At 41.1% G+C, this 23,462-nt stretch overlaps 1 protein-coding gene across 1 annotated transcript; it reads left to right on the forward strand.

Annotated features, from left to right (window-relative positions):
• The first annotated feature begins 1,551 nt into the window (after positions 1 to 1,551).
• c18h11orf16 (chromosome 18 C11orf16 homolog) lies at positions 1,552 to 22,462 on the forward strand. Its single transcript, XM_055649971.1, has 11 exons — positions 1,552 to 4,140; positions 4,417 to 4,673; positions 6,256 to 6,615; positions 8,499 to 8,680; positions 12,850 to 12,973; positions 13,668 to 13,899; positions 14,653 to 15,345; positions 18,407 to 18,600; positions 19,307 to 19,479; positions 20,067 to 20,316; positions 22,331 to 22,462. The coding sequence occupies exons 2-11, from the start codon at positions 4,464 to 4,466 to the stop codon at positions 22,460 to 22,462; spliced, it is 2,550 nt and encodes an 849-aa protein (XP_055505946.1). The 5' UTR covers positions 1,552 to 4,140; positions 4,417 to 4,463.
• Positions 22,463 to 23,462: the final 1,000 nt, after the last annotated feature.

Here is a 23,462-nt window from a genome sequence, read left to right on the forward strand (position 1 = left end):
TGGACTCGGTGGGCCGAAGGGCCTGTTTCCGTGTTGTATCTCTAAATTAACCTGCTGATTTACAAAAAAAATACTCGAAGTGCTGGAGTAACTCAGTGGGTTAGGCAGCATCTCCGGAGAACACGCATAGGTGACGTTTCGAGTTCAGAGGGAGGAGTCATTTGTCATTCAGGTCTGAAGAAGGGTCCTGACCCAAAATTTACTAGAGGACTGTGATAAAGCATGGGGGTCGTGATAAACCTAGGGATTCATGGGCCGGTTAATGTCAATTATCTGAACCAAGATTCCACACTTTTAGAAATAATCTCGGTACTTTGATTTACCCGGCGAGGAATCACAATCAAACGTTTCAAAGTGTCCCGTCAATTCATGTATTTCTATCCAGAGATGCTGCCTGTCCCGCTGAGTTACTCCAGTATTTTGTGTCTATCTTCGTCTTTCGTGAAAGTATTGTTGCTGAAACGATTAGCGGATATAAGGTAAGCACTGCCAATTTGGGGAACGGGACCCAACGGGTCCGCGCTTGGTTTAGTTACAACTAAAACACAAAGTACGTGCGATAACTCCAGGATAAGCGGTCAACTAAACCAAGCCCAAAGCTAAAGTATTATGAAACTATCTAACTGAATATACCAACGCATGATGAGGACAATAAAAAACTCTGTATGCAGAAAGCAGATCACTAGTTCATTTAAAAAAAAACGGATGGAAATTGATAGTGAAGTCCATGGGTGCAGGAGGTAGCCCCAATGTAGTCATCAATACGGGAAAGCAGACTATTATCTAAATGGTGGCCGATTGGGAAAGGGGGAGATGCAGCGAGACCTGGGTGTCATGGTACACCAGTCATTGAAGGTAGGCATGCAGGTGCAGCAGGCAGTAAAGAAAGCGAATGGTATGTTAGCTTTCATTGCAAAAGGATTTGAGTATAGGAGCAGGGAGGTTCTACTGCAGTTGTACAGGGTCTTGGTGAGACCACACCTGGAGTATTGCGTACAGTTTTGGTCTCCAAATCTGAGGAAGGACATTATTGCCATAGAGGGAGTGCAGAGACGGTTCACCATACTGATTCCTGGGATGTCAGGACTGTCTTATGAAGAAAGACTGGATAGACTTGGTTTATACTCTCTAGAATTTAGGAGATTGAGAGGGGATCTTATAGAAACTTACAAAATTCTTAAGGGGTTGGACAGGCTAGATGCAGGAAGATTGTTCCCGATGTTAGGGAAGTCCAGGACAAGGGGTCACAGCTTAAGGATAAGGGGGAAATCCTTTAAACCGAGATGAGAAGAACCTTTTTCACACAGAGAGTGGTGAATCTCTGGAACTCTCTGCCACAGAGGGTAGTTGAGGCCAGTTCAATGGCTATATTTAAGAGGGAGTTAGATGTGGCCCTTGTGGCTAAGGAGATCAGGGGGTATGGAGAGAAGGCAGGTACGGGATACTGAGTTGGATGATCAGCCATTATCATATTGAATGGCAGTGCAGGCTCGAAGGGCCGAATGGCCTACTCCTGCACCTAATTTCTATGTTTCTATGTTTCTAATATACAGTAGTGGAGATAAGAGTTTTGGGATATGGCCAGTGTATGCCTGGAACAGGGATTGTTCAATGTACCCTACAAAGAGGCAGGTGTAGTTTGGGCCCATGCAAGTGCCCATGGCTAAGCCTTTGATTTGGAGAAAGTGGAAAGAGAATTTGAGCATGAGGACTAGTTCTGCTAGGCAGAGTAGAGTGTTGGTAGAAGGAAATTGTCTGGTTCTGCGGAGGAGGAAGAAATGTTGGGCTTTAAAGGACTTCTTGGTGAGGGATGGAGGTGTAGAGTGATTGAATATCCATAGTAAAGATGAGGAATGGGGATGTGGAAAGCATAAATTATTAAAGAGACGAAGGTCATGTGAGTTGCTTGGATATAGGTCGGGAGGGATTGGACCAGGAGGATTAGGATGGAGTTGAGTTTATGTGGTAATGAATTCAATGGGACAGGAGCAGGCACAAACAATGGGTCTGCCAGGGCAGTTCCATTTATGGATGTTGGGGAGAAGGTAAAACAGGCCTGCACGGGGCTGGGTAACAATGAGGCTGGAAGCTGAGGAGGGCAGACAGCTGGAAGTGATAAAATGAGAGATGGTCTATGAGATAATATTCTGGTGCTTATCTGTGGGCTCATGGTCCTGGGGTAGGTAAGAGGAGGTGTCACCTGCCCTAACCGCGGTAGTGGTCAGCTCGCCAGCCTACCATGGCACCTCATCAACGGGTTTGATGATAATCTCAGGGCTGTTGCAGAGTGAGTGAATGGCTGTCCCCATCAACACGATACCCATCTTGCAGAAATTGCAGCGTTGTGGACGTAGCCCAGACCATCACACAAAACAGCCTCCCATCTATTGACTCCTTCTACACTTCATGATGCCTTGGCAAGGTCATCAGCATAATCAAGGACAATCTCACACCGGTCGCTCTCCCATCAGGCAAGAGGTACAGAAGTTTGAAAACACACACCTCCAGATTCAGGAACAGTTTCTTCCCAGCTGTTACCAGGCAACTGAATGGAATTCTCATCAGCTAGAGTGTGGTCCTGATCTCCCATCTAGTTCATTGGAGACCTGTAAATTATCTTAAATCGGAATTTATCAGACTTCAATGTAATATCTTTGCACTAAATGTTGTGCCCTTTATCTGTACACTGCGGTCAGCTTGATTGTGTTCATGTATCGCATTTTCTTTGACATGCAACAAAATATTTCCACTTTACCTCGATACACGTGACAATAAACTAAACTTCAAACTTCAAGGATGGCGTTAACTTAAAAAAAGACTAAACCAGAGACAATTCACTTCGCTACTGCGTAGTCCAAACATTGGGGTGCCCACTGGTTGCAGAAGGCAGTTTGTCTTGAAGATAGACACAAAATGCTGGAGTAACTCAGTGGAACAGGCAGCATCTCTGGATAGAAGGAATGGGTGATGTTTCGGGTCAAGACCCTTTTTCAGACTGAGAGTCAGGAGAGAGGGATTCACAGATATGGAAGGGTAATGTGTGAAAACGAGACATCAAAGGGGAGGCGGATCATGGAAAATATAGAATAGATCATTGTTAGCTAGGGGAAGATGACAACGAAACATACAAAGATAAAAGGAAACATCTTCCCGATGTTGGGGGAGTCCAGAACCAGGGGCCATAGTTTAAGAATAAGGAGTAAGCCATTTAGAGCGGAGACGAGGAAACACTTTGTCCCACGAAGAGTGGCGAGTCTGTGGAATTCTCTTCCTCAGAGGGCGGTGGAGGCAGGTTCTCTGGATGCTTTCAAGAGAGGGCTAGATAGGTTCTTAAAAATAGCGAAGTCAGGGGATATGGGGAGAAGGCAGGAACGGGGTACTGATTGGGGATGATCAGCCATGTTCACGTTGAATGGCGGTGCTGGCTCGAAGGGCCGAATGGCCTACTCCTGCATCTATTGTCTATTGTCTAAAACTTAATTAGGAAGACAGTCAGACTGGTTGGAGAACTAGGATGGGGGAGGGATGGAGAGAGAGGGAAAGCAAGGGTTACTTGAACTTAGAGAAGTCGATATTCATACCGTTGGGTTGTAAACTGCCCAAGCGGTATGCACACCCAGCGGTATGAATAATGACCTCCAACTCGATATCCCCTTTGATGTCTCGTTTTCACACCCTGCCCTTCCATATCTCTATGTCTCCCTCTCCCGTGACTCTCAGTCTGAAGAAGGGCCTCGAACCGAAACATCACCCATTCCTTCACTCCAGAGATGCCGCCTGTCCCGCAGTTACTCCAGCATTTTGTGTCTTCTATCTTCAGTGTAAACCAACATCTATAGCTCTTTCCCAGGCAGTTTACCTTGCTGTGATACAATTTCTCACAAATCTCCTGCACGTTTGGAACTACAGCTCCCGGAATGCATCCGCTGGGAATGAAAGTGGCTTGCGTCATGGCAACACGGAGTCATAACAACCCAGCAACACGCTTTGGAACATAGCAACTGGAGTTTGCGGTGCAGTCTCTCGCCCAGGCAGGGTCTTCACGGGGAGTCAAGCAGGTCGTAGTGGGAAGACAGAGGTCGCCAACACTTCCAGCATTTCAACAGCGTGCAGTATTGGGATTACCACTACTAAGGCAAGGTGGTGTATAAAACAGATGATCAAATCAATGGTTGTATTGTAAGATTGCAATTCGGATTTCCAACGCAATGTTTACAGTTTGTTTTTTTCATCTTGATCATAGTAAAAAAATCCCTGAGACTTCAAAGTAAAACTGTCACTGACTACGAAATAGGAAACAATGTTCCCTTATGTTCAAGTAACTTCAAGTGATCTTTCAAACTATTTCTTAGTTTTTTATGAACTGACTTTAAGCAATACTGCGCTGTAAATATTTGCTGTTTGTGTGTGTCCAAGCTCCTCTGTTTTAATTTGGACGGCGGGCGGCGCAGAGAAGAGCGACCATGCCAGCAGTTTATCCCAATCTACGTTTCCACGGATTCCCTACATTGTTTGGACACGTGAAGGACACGAATATCACCTTTGTTGTTGACACGTCGCAAAGCATGCAATTGCACATCACCGCAATCAAGTTTCACCTGAAGGAAGCGCTTTTGGCCAAGGCTTATAGCACACTCTCCAGTCGCTTTAATATTGTGGAATTTTCCAATAAGGTAGAGTTTACGCCTTCATCCTTGAATGTATAATTTATACGTATTCACAAATGGAACGTTTCGCTAGTAAATTATTATTTATTATAGCCCTAGTTCAATTTATTTATTAGCTAAAATCATATTGATAGGTTTACATATGTGGTATACTCAATATATATGCTTTGTGAGCCCATTAAACAATTTGTAAACAGAATTTCTGGTAAATTATCAGAATTATTTGATCTTGAAAATGTTCCAAAGTCATAAGAGCAGCATTAGGCCATTCCATCCATCGAGGCTACTCCGCCATTCACTCACGACTGATTTATCTTTCCCTCTCAACCCCATTCTGCCTTCTCCCCATTAACCCTTGACACCCATAACTAATAAATAATCTGTCAATCTCCTCCTTAAAAGTACCCATTGACTTTGTCTCCATGACGACCTGTGGCAATGAATTCCACAGATTCACCACCCTCTGATTAAGGAAATTCCTCCTCATCTTTCCAAAGGTACCTCCTATTATTCCGAGGCTGTGATCCTAGAAGCTCCCACTAGTGGAAACATCCACTCCATGTTTACTCTAATCAGGTCTACTCTATCGGTAAGTTTCAATGAGTTCCCCATTTAAATTCCTGTGAGTTCAGGCTCAGTGCTGTAAAATACTTTATCTTATGTTAAGCCAATCATCTCTGGGATAATTCTTGTAAACCTTCTCTGGACCCTCTCCAATGCTGGCAAATCATTTGAGGCTCAAAACTCATCACAATACTTCAAATGTGATCTGATCAATGCCTTATAAAGCCTCAGCATTACATCCATGTTATTGATTGCTAAATGGAAATGATTGCTATTCTAATATCAATTTCAATGCATGCTTAGTAGGAAGTAGGAAATAAGGGTCTCAACCTCATACTCACTCATTCCTTCTATCCAGAGATGCTGCCTTGTTCCCCTGAGTTTTTCTCCATTTTGTGTCCATCTATGCATACTTACATTTGAATGAGCTAATTAACATAAAAGCCAGAAAATCATGCCAAAACTTTATAAAATACTGTCTTGCCCTTAACTGGAGTATTGAGTTCATTTCTGGTTGCTATGTTATAGTAAGGATATGAAACAATTGGGAAGGGGCTTCAGAAAACAAAATAAGAATAGTTTCTGGGGTAAAGCTATACGTTACAAGGCAAGAGTTGCCCGGACATTGGAGAAGAGAAGGCTGAGGGATATTTGATCGAAGTAAATGAAATTATGCAGTACCCGGGTAGAATGAATAATGGAAGGCTGTTCTCTCTGGTGAAGGATTTGAGGACTAGAAGTCACAAATGGAAAATTATGAGTGGCATGAGAAAAAAATATTTTAAACGTATGGTTCTAATCTGGAAGGCACTACTTGCAAGGCTGATGGAGATGGGTTCCATTGTGGACTTCAAAGGAAACTGGATAAATATATGGTGGAGTAAAATTTCCAAGGGATCAGTGGTGGATGTAGAGAATCTTCGGGTTAAAATGGTGGTGCATGCATAATGGGTTGAATGCCTCCCTCTGTGTTGTAACCATTCTGTGATTCTATGGATATCTAATGCTGCCTCCTTTCACGCAGGTAACCAAATGGTGTGACCATGTGGTAACATGTACCCCCCAGACCGTTTTCAGTGCAGTGCAATGGCTTCAGTCACTTACCTGTACACTGGGTAGGGATCTGCTCAGTGCATTAACAGCAGCATTTGATGATCCTATGTGTCAGGCTATCTACCTGGTGACAACTGGTCTACCTGACAATAACTTAAAGGATATTTTTCACGTTCTACCACACCTATCCCATGGTCGTCCATTGCACACCTTCTACTTGACGGACAAATGGATAGACAGTGAATGTCGAGAGTTTCTGCAGAGAATCAGCATGCTTACCCAGGGCAGTGCTCATCTCATTAGACTCAGCCATTGTGGAGCAATCAAACAGGTAACTCACGGAAATTAAATACTCTAAATGGAAATATACAACTTTGTTAAGCGAAGAAACTTTAAAGTCTTAAGGAATGCTTCTAAAACGTAAGAAGCTCATTAGTGGCTTGCAATGGAAAATTTAAATTACAGTAGGAGCACCAAATCATGGTATAAATGTGTTTAAGAAAAACAGAACCTCAGGCAGTTTAATAACTGAAACCTCTATGAAAAAAGTTGTTATATGGTATGCATGTTAGTATATTGTAAAATATAACATTAACTTAATGTTATACTTATATCTATTGAGTAGTTTCAAAAAATAAATTGTGATTAATGGAGCAATAAAATATATCATAATTGTTTTAATTGCATTGTTAAACAATAGGATACCAGTTATTTTGAATGTCTAATGGAAAATTCTCAGCATATTTAACCCCTCGAAGAGTTGTAGCACCTCCACCAGTACTATAATTTTAGAACTCTGTACACTCAATCCATTCTCGTGTGTGTGTGTTTCTGATTTTGTCAGCCCCACCAGTGGTAATTCTGAATTTAGCTCATCAGCTGGTAACTTCATGCAAGTTGTAGGGCAGCACGGTGGCACAGCTGATAGAGCTGCTGCCTCACGAACCAGGTTTAATCCTGACCTTGAATGCTGAATACATGGAGTTTGCACATTTTCCTTGTGACCATATGTGTTTCCTCTGGGTGGTCCAGTTTAATCACACATCCCAAAGACACATGGATCTGTTGGTTAAATGGTTTCTGTAAATTCCCTTCCCTGTTGATGCATCAGTGGGATAACATCAAACTAGTCTGAACTGGTGATCAATGGTTAGTATGGACTCGGTGGGCAGAATGGCCTGTTTCCACCCTGTACCTTTCAATCAATTTAACTTTCGGCGCTTTGGGCAAGAAGAAAGATGACCCAATATTGACTTATTTTTCCTACTGCCTGCTTTCATTGTTAATCAATCCCCAATCTGTAAATATACTAACCTTGGGGTTAGAAATTTATCCAGGGTTTTCTTAAAAGTCCAAATACCCCACATCCCCTGGTTCTGCCTTAATTATTCTGATGGTTTACAGGCTTTGGAAAATTGACTGATCAGTCTCAGAAATCCAAGATTATATTTAATAAGGAAATATTATGTTACACTAGTCTAGCAAAAACACACTATTGAGAGGAGCTAACTAATAGAGTCAATGGAGGAAAGTCTCTTCTCAAAAGTTAATTTAATTGTGAATTTGCAATAGTAATTATGGTAAAATTCCAAATATTGCCCAATAAAACTGAATACAAATTTGGGATGGGTATCCCAAAATTACAGTATGTGATTCAACCCTTCAGGCAGCCTGTTTGCAACTGTTTCCACTGCAGCCAAGTTCTTCTTATCGAGTCCACATACAAGATTAGAAGTTTTTCAGCCAGTGCTGAACCCACTTCTCGGCATCTGCACAATGGCGTCTGTCATGCTATTTGATGCAGTTTTTCTGTCTTGTGCTTCATGTGCGTGGTGGTGGAAAGATTGGTGGAATCAGGGCCGCGACCCCGTTACCACTGTAGGTTATCAACTGACGTGTCGAACAAAATAATCTAAACCAACATTAAGTCCAATTTCCTGAGCTACCTTAATCTTTCTCCTTGTGCTGAAAAAATGGAACTGCCGATATTGTAAGCGAATTGTCCTTATACGAAATATGTGCGCTAATGAGTGTCCATGCTTGTTACTTTAAATAGGTGATAGTCTGCACTTAAACAGAAACAAAAACAGACCAAGACAAAAAGGAAAGCAACTTTGGTTGGGGCCATTTTCTTTCCTGGAAAGTTTGCTAAATATTATAAAGAAAATGCCTCATGTTATGAAGCAATCTAATAATTTATTAATTATTGCACAGGTGATTCCAATTTATCCTGCAGACCATTCAATCTCTGGGCCTCTGTACTCGGCTCCGAAATACTGCAGTGTCAAAACTCCACTGGATAAAAGCCCATCCATTCACTCATGGGACAAATGTTCTGATGTAGAAGCTCTTCACATGCATTCAGCAGATTTTTATAATCCAAGGATATCTGCAAGGTGAGTTGCTTTTTTCTATGCATTTTATGATAATAAATATTGGTAATCATATTATCTTAAAACTTGCTAAACGTAATTCCCCATTACTCTATAATTTGTAATGTTGCACGGCACATTAGACATTTATTTTAATTGCTTAATGTTTTCAAGCCAATAGCATTAAACTATCTCTCAGATACAGTAAAAGACAAAAAAAACTAGAAGCAGAGTCAATATACAACTGATAATATTAGCAATGTATGACTGACTGACATACATTAAATGTTTTTATTATGATATGTACTTGTTTCTAATTAAAATATTAATTAAAAAAAAAAAAGACAAAATCAAATAAATTACTCTCCACAACGATAATAGCCATTTGAATGTAAGCCATTTCTTTAGTGGACTATTCTACTAGTTTAGTAATTGGTTGAATGTTCAATTTACTGGGCACCATCATTTTAAGGACATATTAAGGATGAGTGCATAATGCTCCATCCCTTTCACAACTCAGCAAACAATTAATCTATTTTCTTCCAATAACCGCACCGTGTGTTTTTCATCCATCCTTTTATTTTGATTGTGTCTTTGCTCTGTCTCCTTTCCTGGAGAGATTGTGTACACAATGTATGCAATAACAATTAAACAGTATTTAGGCATGGCATGAAAAGTGTGAAGTAACATTCATGCCACAAAAGGATGTCTTACCATCTCTCCTTGATATACATATACACACAATACACACACAATACAATTTATTTGTTACTTGAACCTCATAGAGGCTCAAATGAAATGTTGTTTCTGCAGTCATACACACATGAAAAAAAAGACCCAAGACACAACACAATTTACACAGACATCCTTCACAGCGCATCTCCTCCTCGCTGTGATGGAAGGCAAAAAAACCTAACTCTCCCCTGCACTCCCCATTCCCCTCCCGATGTCAGAGTCAAAGCCCCCGGCAGGCGATGGCAATTGTCCCGCGGCCATTAAAGCCACGCCGGGCGATGCAAGGCCACGCTCCGGGTCTTGTTGTTGGAGCCCCCGGCGGGCGCTAGCAAAGTCCCGCAGCCGTTGAAGCCACGCCCCGCTCCAGGTCATCCTTGACCTCGCTACTCGGGCGGGAGAAGTCGCCGTTGCAGAAGCCTCGAAATGCGGTCTCCCACCAGGGACCCGCGGGCTCCTGACATTACTGTCTGCAAGACCTGCGGTAAGCCTCCGAATCTCCGGGGGTCGGGTCACAGCAGCGCGTCACCACAGCTCCACCCGCTCCGGACTCGGCCAGCTCCATGATGGTGAGTAGCTCTGCAGCTCCGTGACTGGAGCCCCAGGACGTTCCTGCTGGAGGCCGCTCCACGTTGCAGCCCCCTACGACAACAGAGACCCAACAGGGAAAAGGTCGGGTTCTCCGTGCAGGGGAAAGATTTTAAAAGTTTCCCCCACCCACCCCACACCCACACACACACACACACACACACACACACACACACACACACACACACACACACACACACACACACACACACACACACACACACACACACACACACACACACACACACACACACACACACACACACACACACACACACACACACACACACACACACACACCCCATCAAAAAAATAATAAAAACTACATTAAAACGGGACAAAAAAATAACAAAAAGACAAACGGACTGCAGAGGCTGCTGCGACGTGAGTCGCGCCGCCCACAACTATAAACTACAAAAGCATTTATTCAAGGAAACAAAGAGTACTCCATCATGGTCCTCCATCATGTTCCTCCATCATGGTCCTGCATCATGCCTTTGAAATGATGGAATCACATCATGGAAACAGGTCCTTCAACCCAACTTGCCCACACAAAATGCCCCATTTACACTGGTCCCATCTCGTTGCATTTGTCCCGTATCCCTCCAAACCTTTCCTATCCATGTACCTGTCCAAAAGTCTTTTAAATGCTGTGTTAGTACCTGGCTCAATTACCTTCTCTGGCAGCTCGTTCCATATACTCACCACCCTTTGTGTAAAAAGGTCACACTTCAGCATCCTATTAAATCTTTCTCCTTTCACCTTAAATCTCAACCTCTGTATTCCCTTGCTGTGGGCATAAGACTGTGCATTTACCCTATTTATTCCTCTCATGAACTTATACACCTTTTTTAAGATTACCCCTTTTCCTCCTGTGCTCCAAGGCGTAAAGTGACAGCCTGGCCAACCTCTCCCTAATGCTCATGCCCTTGCATCTTGGCAACATTGTTGTAAATCTTCTCTGCACTCTTTCCAGCTTAAAAACATCTTTCCTATAACAGTGTGACCAAAACTGAACACAACACTCCAAATATGGCCTCACCAATGTTGTGTATAACTGTAACATAACATCCTAACATCTATACCTAATACTCTGAATGGTGAAGGCCAACAAAATCTGCTTTGACCACCCTATCTACCTGTGACGCCACTTTCATTGAATTATGTACCTGCACTCCTAGATCCCTCTGACTTACCACACTCCCCAAAACTCTGCCATTCACTGTGAACGTCCTGCCATGATTTGTCTTTCCAAAGTGAAATACCTCACACTTATCTGTATTAAACTCTATTAGCCATTTCTTAGCCCACCTGCCCAACTGCTAAAGATGCTGCTGCAATTTTTGATAACTGCCTTTGCTATCCACAATGCCACCCACTTTTGTGTCACCTGCAAACTTGCTAATCATGCCTTGCACATTCTCATCCAAATCATTGATATAAATGATTGTTGAGTCAAACTGCCACGTATAGCAAGCTTCTGACCTGCTGTTGTAGCCATTGTTTTAAATATATATATTTTTTAGAGATGCAGAATGGAAACGGGTACATCGGCCTAGTGAAACTCACGCTGACTATCAATCACCCGTTCACACTAGTTCAATGTTATCCTACTGTCTTATCCACTTCCTACACACTAGGGGACAATTTACAGGCACCAATTAATCTACACACACACACGTCTTTGGAATGTGAGAAGAAACCGGAGCACCTGAAGAAACCCACTCGGTCTCCTGGAGAATGTGCAAAGTCCACACAGACAGCACCAGAGGTCAGGATTTAAATGGGGTCTCTGGCTCTGTCAGGCAGCTGTGCCACCCTATATCTGGCATAATAGCTGGTCCGGTTAATTTTCTCATCAATGATTTGCAGGCACTCAAAGTAAATTTTAAGGGGGAGTAGTTACTCCAGAAGACCCAGGTCAAAAGAACCTGAGCTCCTATTTATTTTGTTCTCGCATTTGTATGCTCATTGGTACCTTCCTTTTCAGCAGTTGCACTTTGGTTGTGTTATATACCATAATCAAAATACATTGCAACATCTCTCCTGGGATTCTTCATCCTCCCAAACTTAAGGATAAAGGCAACAGTGCATGGGAATGACACTAAATACAAGTTTCCACTTAAGTCACACATTATGCTGACTTAGAAATGTAACAGTCTTCCTTCTGCATCACTGGATTTTTATCACTGAAACTCTCTACCCAACATTATACAAGTTAAGTTAAATCAAATCAAAATTTTATTTTTAGTTACAGTTTTAGAGATACAGCACTGAAACAGGCCCTTTGACCCACGGGACAATTTACAATTTAACCAAAGCCAATTAACCAGAAACCTGTATGTCTTTGGAGTGTGGGAGGAAACTGGAGCACCCAGAGAAAACCCATGTAGGTTATGGGGAGGACATACAAGTTCTGTATGGACAGCACCCGTAGTCTGGCGCTGTAAGGCAGCAACTCTACGACTGCGCCACCGTGCCGCCATTTTTTTGCCCAAATTCATTGTCATATGCACAAGAACGATGAGGTATAAGTACAATAAAAATCTTGCTTGCAGATTAGCACAAGCACATAGACTCAGACAACACCTAGAGATATAAATTATACATAAATTACATGCAAGTTCGACAAGACAGTGAAAACAAAAAGTTCTGCAAAAAAGTGCATTAGTGCAAAACACAATTAAAAAACAAGTGTGTGGTAGTACAAGAGGTGTACTGTAGTGTTCTGTTGCTGTGATGGGATTACATTTGTACAGGTTGTTCAAATACCTGATATTTGTAAGAAACCTCTTCTTCGTAAAGCATACTTTAAATGCTATTTATATTGATCAAAATGAAGTTAGAGCTTGCATTGTTATCTTTGTCAATAGTGCCTGCAAATATACTGACCCGTGGGCAGGACATCTCAGATCAAGCCATTTGGTTTTTGGAACTTCTGTCCTCGCAAGACAAGAGTCTGATGGATTCTTTTACCTGGGCAAAATCAAACAAGAGGTGGAGTGGAATTTTAGTTTTATTATTTACGTTGATGTAGGAATAATATTTACTAATTTTGCCACAATCTCGGCTTGGCTATTTACTTGCCATTGTTACTTATCAATTAGAGACAAGTACTACTTGCTAAAGTTCTTCGTGTGCCATGGATATGTGACATCATATATTTTATGTTGATCTTTCAATCAAAAAATTATAAAAATAAATGCAAAGATTAGGTAAAGATCAGGTACAGAGGGGTGGCTTGCTGAAGCAGTCAGCAAGGAACATCTGATTCATTCAGCGTGCATGAATTAAATGTACATAAACTTCAAGAAAAGATGGTGTTTCAGATAAGGAAGTGAGATGCATTGCTATTCCACTGGCTGAGGTTACTGCCGTTGGTATTTACCTTACAACTTTGATCCAAGTTGCATAGTACTAAACCACACCTCAAGAACCCACAAAAATAGAATCAGTGGCCTTTTGAGAGACGGAGACCTGATTGGAATTTGTGAAAATCTAAACCATATTATGGAGTCAAATTGTTGCACCGCAGAATATTTCTGTTTGATTCGACATATTCATAGCACATGAAGAATTTTAGCAATTAGTACTTGTCTTTAATGTTTGAGTATTATGCTATATAAAGCAAGTAATCAAATGAAATTCAGCATAAAAATGTTGCAAAATAACTACTTCTTCCCGTTGCCAGGTAAGAAAAGGAATATTTCTGATTGAGTTCGACAAATCTACTATGGATCAAGATGACAAGTGTCAAATCTTTGTGCAGAAGACAGCATTGCATGACATTATCCAATATAATGAAGGAATGCGACATGCTGTGGTCCCAGGTGACAATGTACTAGCACCTTGGGAATCAGACAGAATCAGATATGGTCCTGGAATAGTGGTGTTTGGCATTGAAACCAGAGATCCTCTGCAAGGTATGATATCCAATTTGGAAAGTTACACACTGTTATGACCATTGTCCTGATTGGAGCTGTATTGGTCCTTATTTATCTTTGTCATTTCAATTTGAGAATCATTCAAGATTTAGAAGATAAACTCCGAAAGGGTGCAAATGGTCAATGAGATTATAGCAAATCTACACCACACTGGTAGATAGAAGGAATTGCAGATAAAAGGAAAGAAAACGGAAACAAAGTGCTGCAGTAATCAGTCTGAACGACCCGAAACATCACCTAATCATGTTCTCCAGAGATGCTGCCTGTCCCACTGAGTCACTCCAGCACGTTGTGTATTTTCTTTACACCATACTGGTGTTATTGTGATCAAGAGAAGAATATTGTTTAATCCACTTCAGCCTACCTTAGCTGTCTGTTGATGTTCAATATTGCTACATTATAAAAGATAATCTATGCTTTTACACTGAATGTACAAGCTCCATACAGACAACACCCATAGTCAGGATCAAACTCGGGTCTCTAGCAACTCTGTGCCACTGCGCCACCCCTAATTGAAATAATAGTACAGATTTTCAGCTCTGAAGCTATCTTGTTCCTTTTTGAGATATTATTACAGCTACTTTTAAATTAACATAAAACTGAGAGCCAGACTGAAATGCCTGACCTGTCGTTCTTCTGATGGTATAATACATGTACATATAATGTCATGTACATTAATGTTAAAATTATGGTTTCAGACTATAAAGGTTTTGTTTTCTTTCTCTTAAATAGCCATGGAAGATGATGAAATCTCTGTAAAGTTCTGGAATGCAAAAACTGTCAAGGTTTCAAAAAATGTAGCCATGTGGATTCCATCAACGATGTATAAGAGAGTTCTACAGGAGTTGTTAACTCCATTATCATCCAGGCATCAAGTAATGGATAATGAATTTACTAGTTGTCGTGATGTTTGTCTACATGGGCCTCATGTGAATGAGCTAGCTCGTCAATGTCATTTTGAACCAATGTGTACCCAGTCCTTGTTTTCACATTTCCCTGGCCACGATCCATATCATAATTACTGGAATGGGTTTTATCATGGTTTCCATTGTTTGCCAGTCTACCCTCCATGTTACTGTTTCCAAGAAGTGATTCCTCCTGTAGGGTGGTTTCCAGTAACTCCAAAATATATCAACTCAACAACTTGTGACGCAGATGCATTGGACAAGAAAATTACTTTGCAGCTTCAGGAGTTAGATGTTCCAAAAAAGAAATTCTCTGAAAAATTGCTGTCTTCACCTTCTTCAGCTTCATCCTCTGAAGATTCTGATAGTAGCCTAGAGACAATTGTTTGTAAGCCTACTTTGGAAGATAAGGGAGTAAATACCTACTCGGTGTTGGAGCGATCGAGAGGCAAAGCCAGAGACAGGCCTGGATGGAGGTATTGGCGCCAAAGCCACCAAAAGCCCCATGGAAGGAAACCAGGTAATGATACATTTTTCTTCCATTCATTCAGGGGACAAGTTTTCTTGGACTTTTCTTACTCGTGCAAATCAAACCTTCAACAAACTTCCTCTCATGCTGCAGCAGTGGAATTGTACTGAAAGATAACATATTTGGCCTAGCAAACAGATCATATGCATGTTCAAGAAGGAACTACAGATGCTGGAGAATCGAAGGTAGACAAAATTGCTGGAGAAACTCAGCGGGTGCGGGAGCATCTGTGGAGCGAAGGAAAGAGGGAACGTTTCGGCCCGAAACCTTGCCTCTTTCCTTCGCTCCATAGATGCTGCTGCACCTGCTGAGTTTCTCCAGCAATTTTTTCTACCTCCAGATCATATGCATACATGTTGTTAAACATTTAAACTTTAATTCCTCTTACTTCTGAAAACAAGAGATGTAAATGTTTAATAATTGATGTACAGACACACTTCTTTACATCTCATGCATATGCATGGCTTCAGGATCTCTCTTCATTTAATCTCCTAAAGCTGCTGAAAATAGCAAACATCCCTAATGCAGCTATAGCATGCAAAAATTGTGCTTGGTATGATGATATCTAACGTGTCTACTTGTTTTAATAATACCTATGATAAATTCTATAACTGAATGTGGTCAATGTGTATTTGGTCTGCTGCATTTTTTAGGAGTACATCTGTAAATCATTAAAATGTTCCTGATTAAAGTCTTATCTTATTAAAATGTTTAGTTTAGTTTGGAGATGCAGCGTGGAGCAGGCCCTTTGGCCCACCGAGACCGTGCCAACCAACAATCACCTGTACACTAGTTCTATCCTACACACGAGAGGCAATTTATAGAAGCCAATTAACCTACAAACCTTCATGTCTTTGGGATGTGGGAGGAATCCAGAGCACCTGGACTAAACCCACGTGGCCACAGCCAAAACGTACAAACTCTGTACATACAGCACCTGTAGTCAGGATTGAACCCGGGTCTCTGGCGTTGTAACGCAGCAACTCTACCACTGTGCCACGGTACCGGCCTGTGGAACATGCCTGTATAAGCAGTATTATTTTGTGCAGTTACAATCCATGATAAAATCATACAGTCATTCTGTACTGAAACATCATGTTTGGCCCAACTTGCCCATGTCAACCAAGATGCCCCATCCACACTAGTTCCGCCTGCCTGCATTTGGCCCATATCCATGCAAACCTTTCTTATCCGTATAATTATCCAAATGTCTTTTAAATGTTGTTACAATCCCTGCCTCATCTATCTCATTTGGCAGCTCAATGCATACACTCATCACCATGTGTGTACAAAATCTGGTTCCTATTTAATCTTTAATTAATTAAAGTGTTTTTTTTTAGTTCCAAGAGATTCATGCAATATCTCATGATGAAATCACATACTACGCCAAATCAGCTAGTTATATTATGAACAGTGAAAAAGAGGAGAAAAAAAACACAGAATAAACTGTTTGGTTAATGATATTGGTTAATTTCTGACATTATACATGAATAATTAGTAACAAGTGGATGAGAATGTACAAGGCATGATGAGTAAATTTGCAGATGACATCAAAATAGGTAGTATCATAGACATTGAAGATGGTTAGTGAGAATTACAGCGACATCTTGATCAGCTGGCTAAGTGGGCTGATGGATGGATAATGAAGTTTATTTCAGATAAGTGTTAACTATGCATTTTAGGAAGTCAAGCCTGGACAAGACCTTCACTGTGAATGAGAGTGCCCTGAGGAGTGTTGTAGCCCAGAGGGACCTAGGAGTACAAATGCATAGTTCCATTATAGTGGTGTCGCAGGTAAATAGTGCGGTGAAGAAGTATTTGCCACGCTTTCAGCACAGGCTCTTATGCTTAACTCATCCATGCTGACCATGTTGTCCCATCCAAGCTAGTCCCATTTGCCGTGCCTGCCCCAAGTTTCTCAAAATGTTACCTATCAATGTACTGTCCAATTCTCTTTTAAATGCTGTCATTGCATCTGCTTCTAGTACTTCATCTTCTTCTTGGGTATGGCTTGCACAGCCTAAAGTTGTAGGACAACTTGTGATATTTGATTGTGCACACCGGGTTGATTTTCATCCTATTTTTCTAATTAATTTGTGGAATATAACAAGATCATAGTGATGGGAATACATGGCAATAATTAATGCTAATGAAATGAAACAGATCTAAATACATACTAGGCTGATGCCTAATTTTCAAGTGTTTTTTTAATTATAAATGGTCGTCCTTGTTACCTAATGTATATTTATATATAAACAGATACGATATATACTAGGATACGTATTGAACATTTGGATTGATTTGTGAGACCTTAACCAATGATTTACCAATTTGAAAATAAAATCACAAAAACCAAAGCATCCTGCCCTCCAATCATGAGAGAATTTTGTATAATTCATGGCCTGTGCAACATATTAACATTGAATTAAAAAAGTGAATTAAGAGTATGATAGGCGATTAACAAGAATAATATCCAAAAGTCATGGATAGGACAGGTTTGGAAGGATATGGACCAAATGCTGGCAGGTGGGATGAGTGTAGCTAGGACAAGTTGGCCGGTGTGGGCAAGTTGGGCCGAAGGACCTGTTTCCACGCTGTATCACTGTACGACTCTAATCAGGAAAATCATCTGATCTGGTACCATACCTTCAAAGGTCCTGTTATGGTTCTGTTTTTCAGTGTTCTGTGTGCCAGCTTACTGGTGTAAAATACTGCTTTAATTAGTATAATACCAGCTTTCTACTGAACTGCCATCTTCACACAGTGTATTAAACATATGATATAATTGCAGATATTTAAAATTATTTTAATCAAGGATTACATTTACATATTTTGAATTTCATTTTTTGAAATGTTGATGGATTTGCAGACTCAGCTGGATCATTAGCAGTAAATACATGAACGATAGATGGGGGAAGGGAGTGAAAGAGTGGAGGACATCTGATCATTTATTCTTATAATATGCCAGCTGTTCTTACAATATGACAGAACAGCATTTGCCAGGCTTTCGATCCAGTTACTACCATACTACCCAATAGTGCTCTTTTCACAGAAACTTTGTCTGCAAGTCCATTGAGAAGTGCACCTGACAGCAGTCACCTGAAATCTTCTGTGCAGCTTCAGAATCTTGGACCAACAAACCGCAGTGCAATGTTTAAAAGTGTTGACCACGCATGTTCTCAGAACAGAGTCACAATGAAAGATGTGCTGACATATCAGAAGCCTCACGTCACATCATCTACTGGGGTATGCGTCCAAAAATCATTGATGATATTCACAAAATTATAACATTTCAGAGATCTTAAGTGTTTGTTTTATGCCCTTCACACTTCTCCTTAGCTCCTTGTCTTTCTTCCTAAAACATAGCGTTTCCTTCAATTCTTATCCAAAACAGTATTCAGTATTTTATATTTTAATTTCCTTTTCTTCACCTACACTCTTCCCAAGTTTACCTCATCATATTTAGTAAAGGTGACACCTGCGCCTGTCACGTTACACCACCCTGCTGTCATTTATAGATCGGAGTCATAATAACGCCCTGTATTCATCTCCACTAAACCTGGTACAGGTATTAGAAAAGAACAACTGATATTTTGAGTTATCCCCTCATTCATACTTTGATTGTTAACAATTTGTTTTATAATACCTCTCTCTAAAGAATAGATTAATTATTAGAAAATAATTCCAGTGGGATTCTCAAAACCAGAAAATTATTAAATCCCATAAATCTTATACGCTTGACTAAAAATCTCGGAATGAAGTAGAACACTTCAATCTAGGAATGAAGAATACTTCAATAAACTATCAGTATGCAGCTCTTCTACGTCTTCACTCTTCACTTCCTTAAAAGAAAAAAATGACCAAATACTAGATTTTCCCATGATTTAAAAAAACCCAGAAATGTATATGTTTTCTTCAAATAAAATATGATTTTTTCGATTTCCATGACCAGGTGCAAAGTCCACCAATTCAAGAGCGTTTAGGAGAGAGTCAACTGCCACGTGACTGTCAACATCAGGAGGCCACAGAGAGATCAAGAATGAAAAAACTGCAGCGACGTCAGTGGGAGAAAGACCGAGAGCAACAATGTGAGAACAAGTATCAAAACATTCAGCAAAAGCGCAGGTATATCAGTGTTTGAAAGTACTGGAACACAACAGATGTTAACTATTGCAACACTCTGAAATCAATTAGAAAAAGGAAAAGACAGGACAATCAAAATTAAAGAGTGGCCAGTCTGTAATCCAGGAATATGCAATCATTTGTGAATGGATATCTGTAGAACAATGGCGCAGCGATAATCAACAATGTAAGATTTTCACATCAGGATTGAAGTGTATTCCCAGTTCCCTCAAGCTAAATAATGATACGATACAATGGTACAATTTATTTGTTGTCATTTGAACCTCATTGAGGTTCAAACGAAATTTGGTTTCTGCAGTCATACACACAAGTAGAAGAACCAAGACACAACACAATTTACACAAACACCCATCACAGCGCATCTCCTCCTCACTGTGAAATAACAGCCTTTAGGTAACATGTTGAAACTTTCGGTCTACAAATGAAATCTGTTGGTGATGGAACAAAGAGAAGATGATTGCAAACCAAATGATTCTCAATACTCTTTGTTGTTGTGTATTTTGAGAACAGACATTTTATTTCATTTCACACGTACTAAGACTGATTCGATTCACTTTTTGTGTCTTAAGGGAGAAAGTGCGTTATCGTCTGCAGAACGAATTTAAACAGTTAGAAGAGGGAGAGCAGATGTTGGACAAAATGGAGAGAGCGAAGCAGAGTTTGCAGCAGCAGACTCAAAGCAGGATCCAGTCTATTGCTCGTGAGGATAAGGAGAAAGAAGCCCGCAGGTTGGCACGTCTCCAGCAGGTGACAGCAAGGAAGGATATGAAGGAGGCAGAGAAAACGAAAGCAGTTGAAATAAAAGAAATCCAGCTGCAGGTACCTTATGCAGGAAACTACTCATTTGAAAAGTAAAGCATGTACAAAGTAACCCCTGCATTCCCTCTCCCTCTATCCCTCCCCCATCCAAGTTGCACCAGCTTCTCGTTCTCACCCAGCAAACAGCCAACAATGGCCTCTTTCCTTTATGATCATTACTTTCTTGCATATCTTTTTTGATTTGTTCTATATCCCTCTACATCACCGTCTATACCTCGCATTTCCCTTTCCCCCTGACTCTAGTCTGAAGGGTCTCAACCGGAAATGTCACCCATTCTTTCTCGCCTGTTGCGCTGTTACTCCAGCATTTTGTGTCTATCTTCGGTTTAAACCAGCACCTGCAGTTCCTTCCTACACTAAGAAACAATGTTATGAATTAAGAGGTAGGTCATAGGCTATTCCAGTCCGTTCTACCACTTGGTGGTTTTGGTGAAATGTTCCTGTGCTTCAAAAGCACTTTCGCCCAAATGCTCCCACCCCAATTCTTTCAGAGTCCAAAAAGCTAACGTATTCAGGTTTGAATATATTCAACATTGGACTGTTGCAGACTTGGACTCTAGATAGTGGAGGACGGGATGTATTTCCAAATGTGTACAGATAGCACAGGAATGCAGTGCTATCTGTAGGGGTACCTGCATGATAGTGTTAACATGTGCCTGCTACCTTTTCTTGGTGATGAGTTTGTAGATTTGGCAGGTGCTGCCAGAGTGCCTGCATTTTGTAGATGGTCCACATTGCAACCATTGTGCACCTCTGGTAGGGAGACAGAATGAGTAGGTTGTTGGAGACAGAAGCCACTGCAGATGCTGGAATCTTGAGTTAAAAACAAAATGCTGGAGTAACACAACTGGTCAGGCAGTATCAGTGGAGGACACGGATAGGCGACGTTTCAGGATCATTGAAACATACAGAATAGTGAAAGGCTTGGATAGAGTGGATGTGGAGAGGATGTTTCCACTAGTGGGAGAGTCTTGGACTAGAGGTCATAGCCTCAGAATTAAAGGACATTATTTTAAGAAGAAGATGAGCAGAAATGTCATCAGTCAGATGGTGGTGAATCTGTAGAATTAATTGCCACAGAAGACTGTGGAGGACAAGTCAGTGGATATTTTTAAGGCAGAGATAGATAGATTCTTGATTAGTTTGGGTGTCAGAGGTTATGGGAAGAAGGCAGAAAAATGGGGTTAAGAGGGAGAGATGGATCAGCCATGATAGAATGGTGTAGTAGATTTGATGGGTCAAATGGCCTAATTCTACTCCTATCATTTATGACCTAATGATAAGAGCTTATCCATGTCCGCCGGAGGTGCTGCCTGACCAGCTGTATTACGTCAGCAATGTTTAGGGTGCTGTTTTGCCCTGGATGGTGTTGACATTTTAGAGTGCTGTAGAAGCTGCACTCACCCAGGCAAATGCAGAATGTTTCATAATGTTGCCGGAGTTTCGATCATCCCGACGCGAGGGCTTGAACATCGGAGTCGCCGTGAGGTCAGCAGCGGCGACTGCGGGGGGTTCAAAGACCCCGACTATGGGTGAACAGAGGAGGAAGATGACTGAACTTTGTTGCCTTCCATCACAATGAGGAATGTTGATTCCACTGTGGTGGATGTTTATGTTAAATGTTATTTTATGTGGCTGTGTGTATTGTTGCTTTTCAGTTAGTATGGCTGTATGGTAACTCAAATTTCACTGTACCTTAATTGGTTAAGTGACAATAAACGCGGACTTGAACTTGACTTGTGCCTTCTGGATGGTGGAAGGGATTTGAGGTAGCAGAGGCGAGTCACTAGTCATAATACACCCATGCCTCTCACATCAATTCTGTGCGTTCAATTGAAAGTAAGCGGACCAGTTGAGTTTCTGGTCAATGTTGATGGCAGCGGCAGAGAGAGTAATGCAACTGAATGTCGCGTAGATAGGTTCGACCTATTCTATTAACACTGATCATTCCCAAAATCTCTGTGGTGCAAATGTTAAGTGAAAACTTTTTTCTCACTCCTTATTTTTTTTCTAGCAAGCAAGAAGAAAGCGAGTGGAACAACACAATAAAATGGTGGCAGAAAAGTTCCAGGAAGCAGAAAAGCTGAACGAAGAACAAGAGACAACCCTGAAAAAGCATCAAATGAAACATGTTTCACCGTTTTAGAAGGAAGTTGACTAGCTTTTGCATTTTTCTTGACAGGTGGTAGCTTTGTAAATTTTGCTTGCATTTAGCAATGTGACTAAGAACCCATAACTATTGGTATGCAACACAGCATTCACATAATGTTGCAGAGCCAGTTTTTCAGAAGAACGGCTCCTTGTATTCTGCTTGGGAAGCTTACAACCCAATGGTATGAACATTGAATTCTCCAATTTCAACTAATATTCCCATCATTTCCCCTCTTTCCCTTGCCCCCACCAATCTGGTGAGCACCTGTTTTCCCCTCCACTGAAGAATCATCACCCATCCCCATGTCCCATATTTCCTTTATCCCCTTTACCCTCCCATCACCACCCTCTCCCCCTCCATTCCTTCAACCCACATCCCCCCCTCTGGCTGCACAATTCACCCTTCCGTTTTAACACCATTTCAGCTCCTTTTCACCTCTTAACCGGGAATAAACTTACAAATTCTTTGGACAGGCTAGATGCAGGAAGATTGTTCCCGATGTTAGGGAAGTCCAGGACAAGGGGTCACAGCTTAAGGATAAGGGGGAAATCCTTTAAAACCGAGATGAGAAGAAACTTTTTTCACACAGAGAGTGGTGAATCTCTGGAACTCTCTGCCACAGAGGGTAGTTGAGGCCAGTTTCATTGGCTATATTTAAGAGGGAGTTAGATGTGGCCCTTGTGGCTAAGGGGATCAGGGGGTATGGAGAGAAGGCAGGTACGGGATACTGAGTTGGATGATCAGCCATGATCATATTGAATGGCGGTGCAGGCTCGAAGGGCCGAATGGCCTACTCCTGCACCTAATTTCTATGTTTCTATATGTTTCTAATACTTTTTCATTTTTTAAATGAAATTTTATGGCCTAACATTGTTTCTGTTGTAAAATCAGTAATCCTGTTTAAATTGTAGCTTGGCGATTTAGCAAATCTATAAATCAACATTAAAGATGGCATTATATAATCCTAACCTTGAAATTATTTTAATGTTAAATG

Source organism: Leucoraja erinacea, chromosome 18 (genome assembly GCF_028641065.1).
Source record: "Leucoraja erinacea ecotype New England chromosome 18, Leri_hhj_1, whole genome shotgun sequence".
NCBI lineage: Eukaryota > Metazoa > Chordata > Chondrichthyes > Rajiformes > Rajidae > Leucoraja > Leucoraja erinaceus.

Excerpts from the sequence above, each read along its gene's own strand:
- c18h11orf16 (XM_055649971.1), top strand. The coding sequence starts at position 4,464 with ATGCCAGCAGTTTATCCCAATCTACGTTTCCACGGATTCCCTACATTG. Across the intron at positions 6,616-8,498 it reads ATTGTGGAGCAATCAAACAG|GTGATTCCAATTTATCCTGC; the intron begins GTAACTCACGGA and ends ATTATTGCACAG. Across the intron at positions 12,974-13,667 it reads TGGGCAAAATCAAACAAGAG|GTAAGAAAAGGAATATTTCT; the intron begins GTGGAGTGGAAT and ends TCCCGTTGCCAG.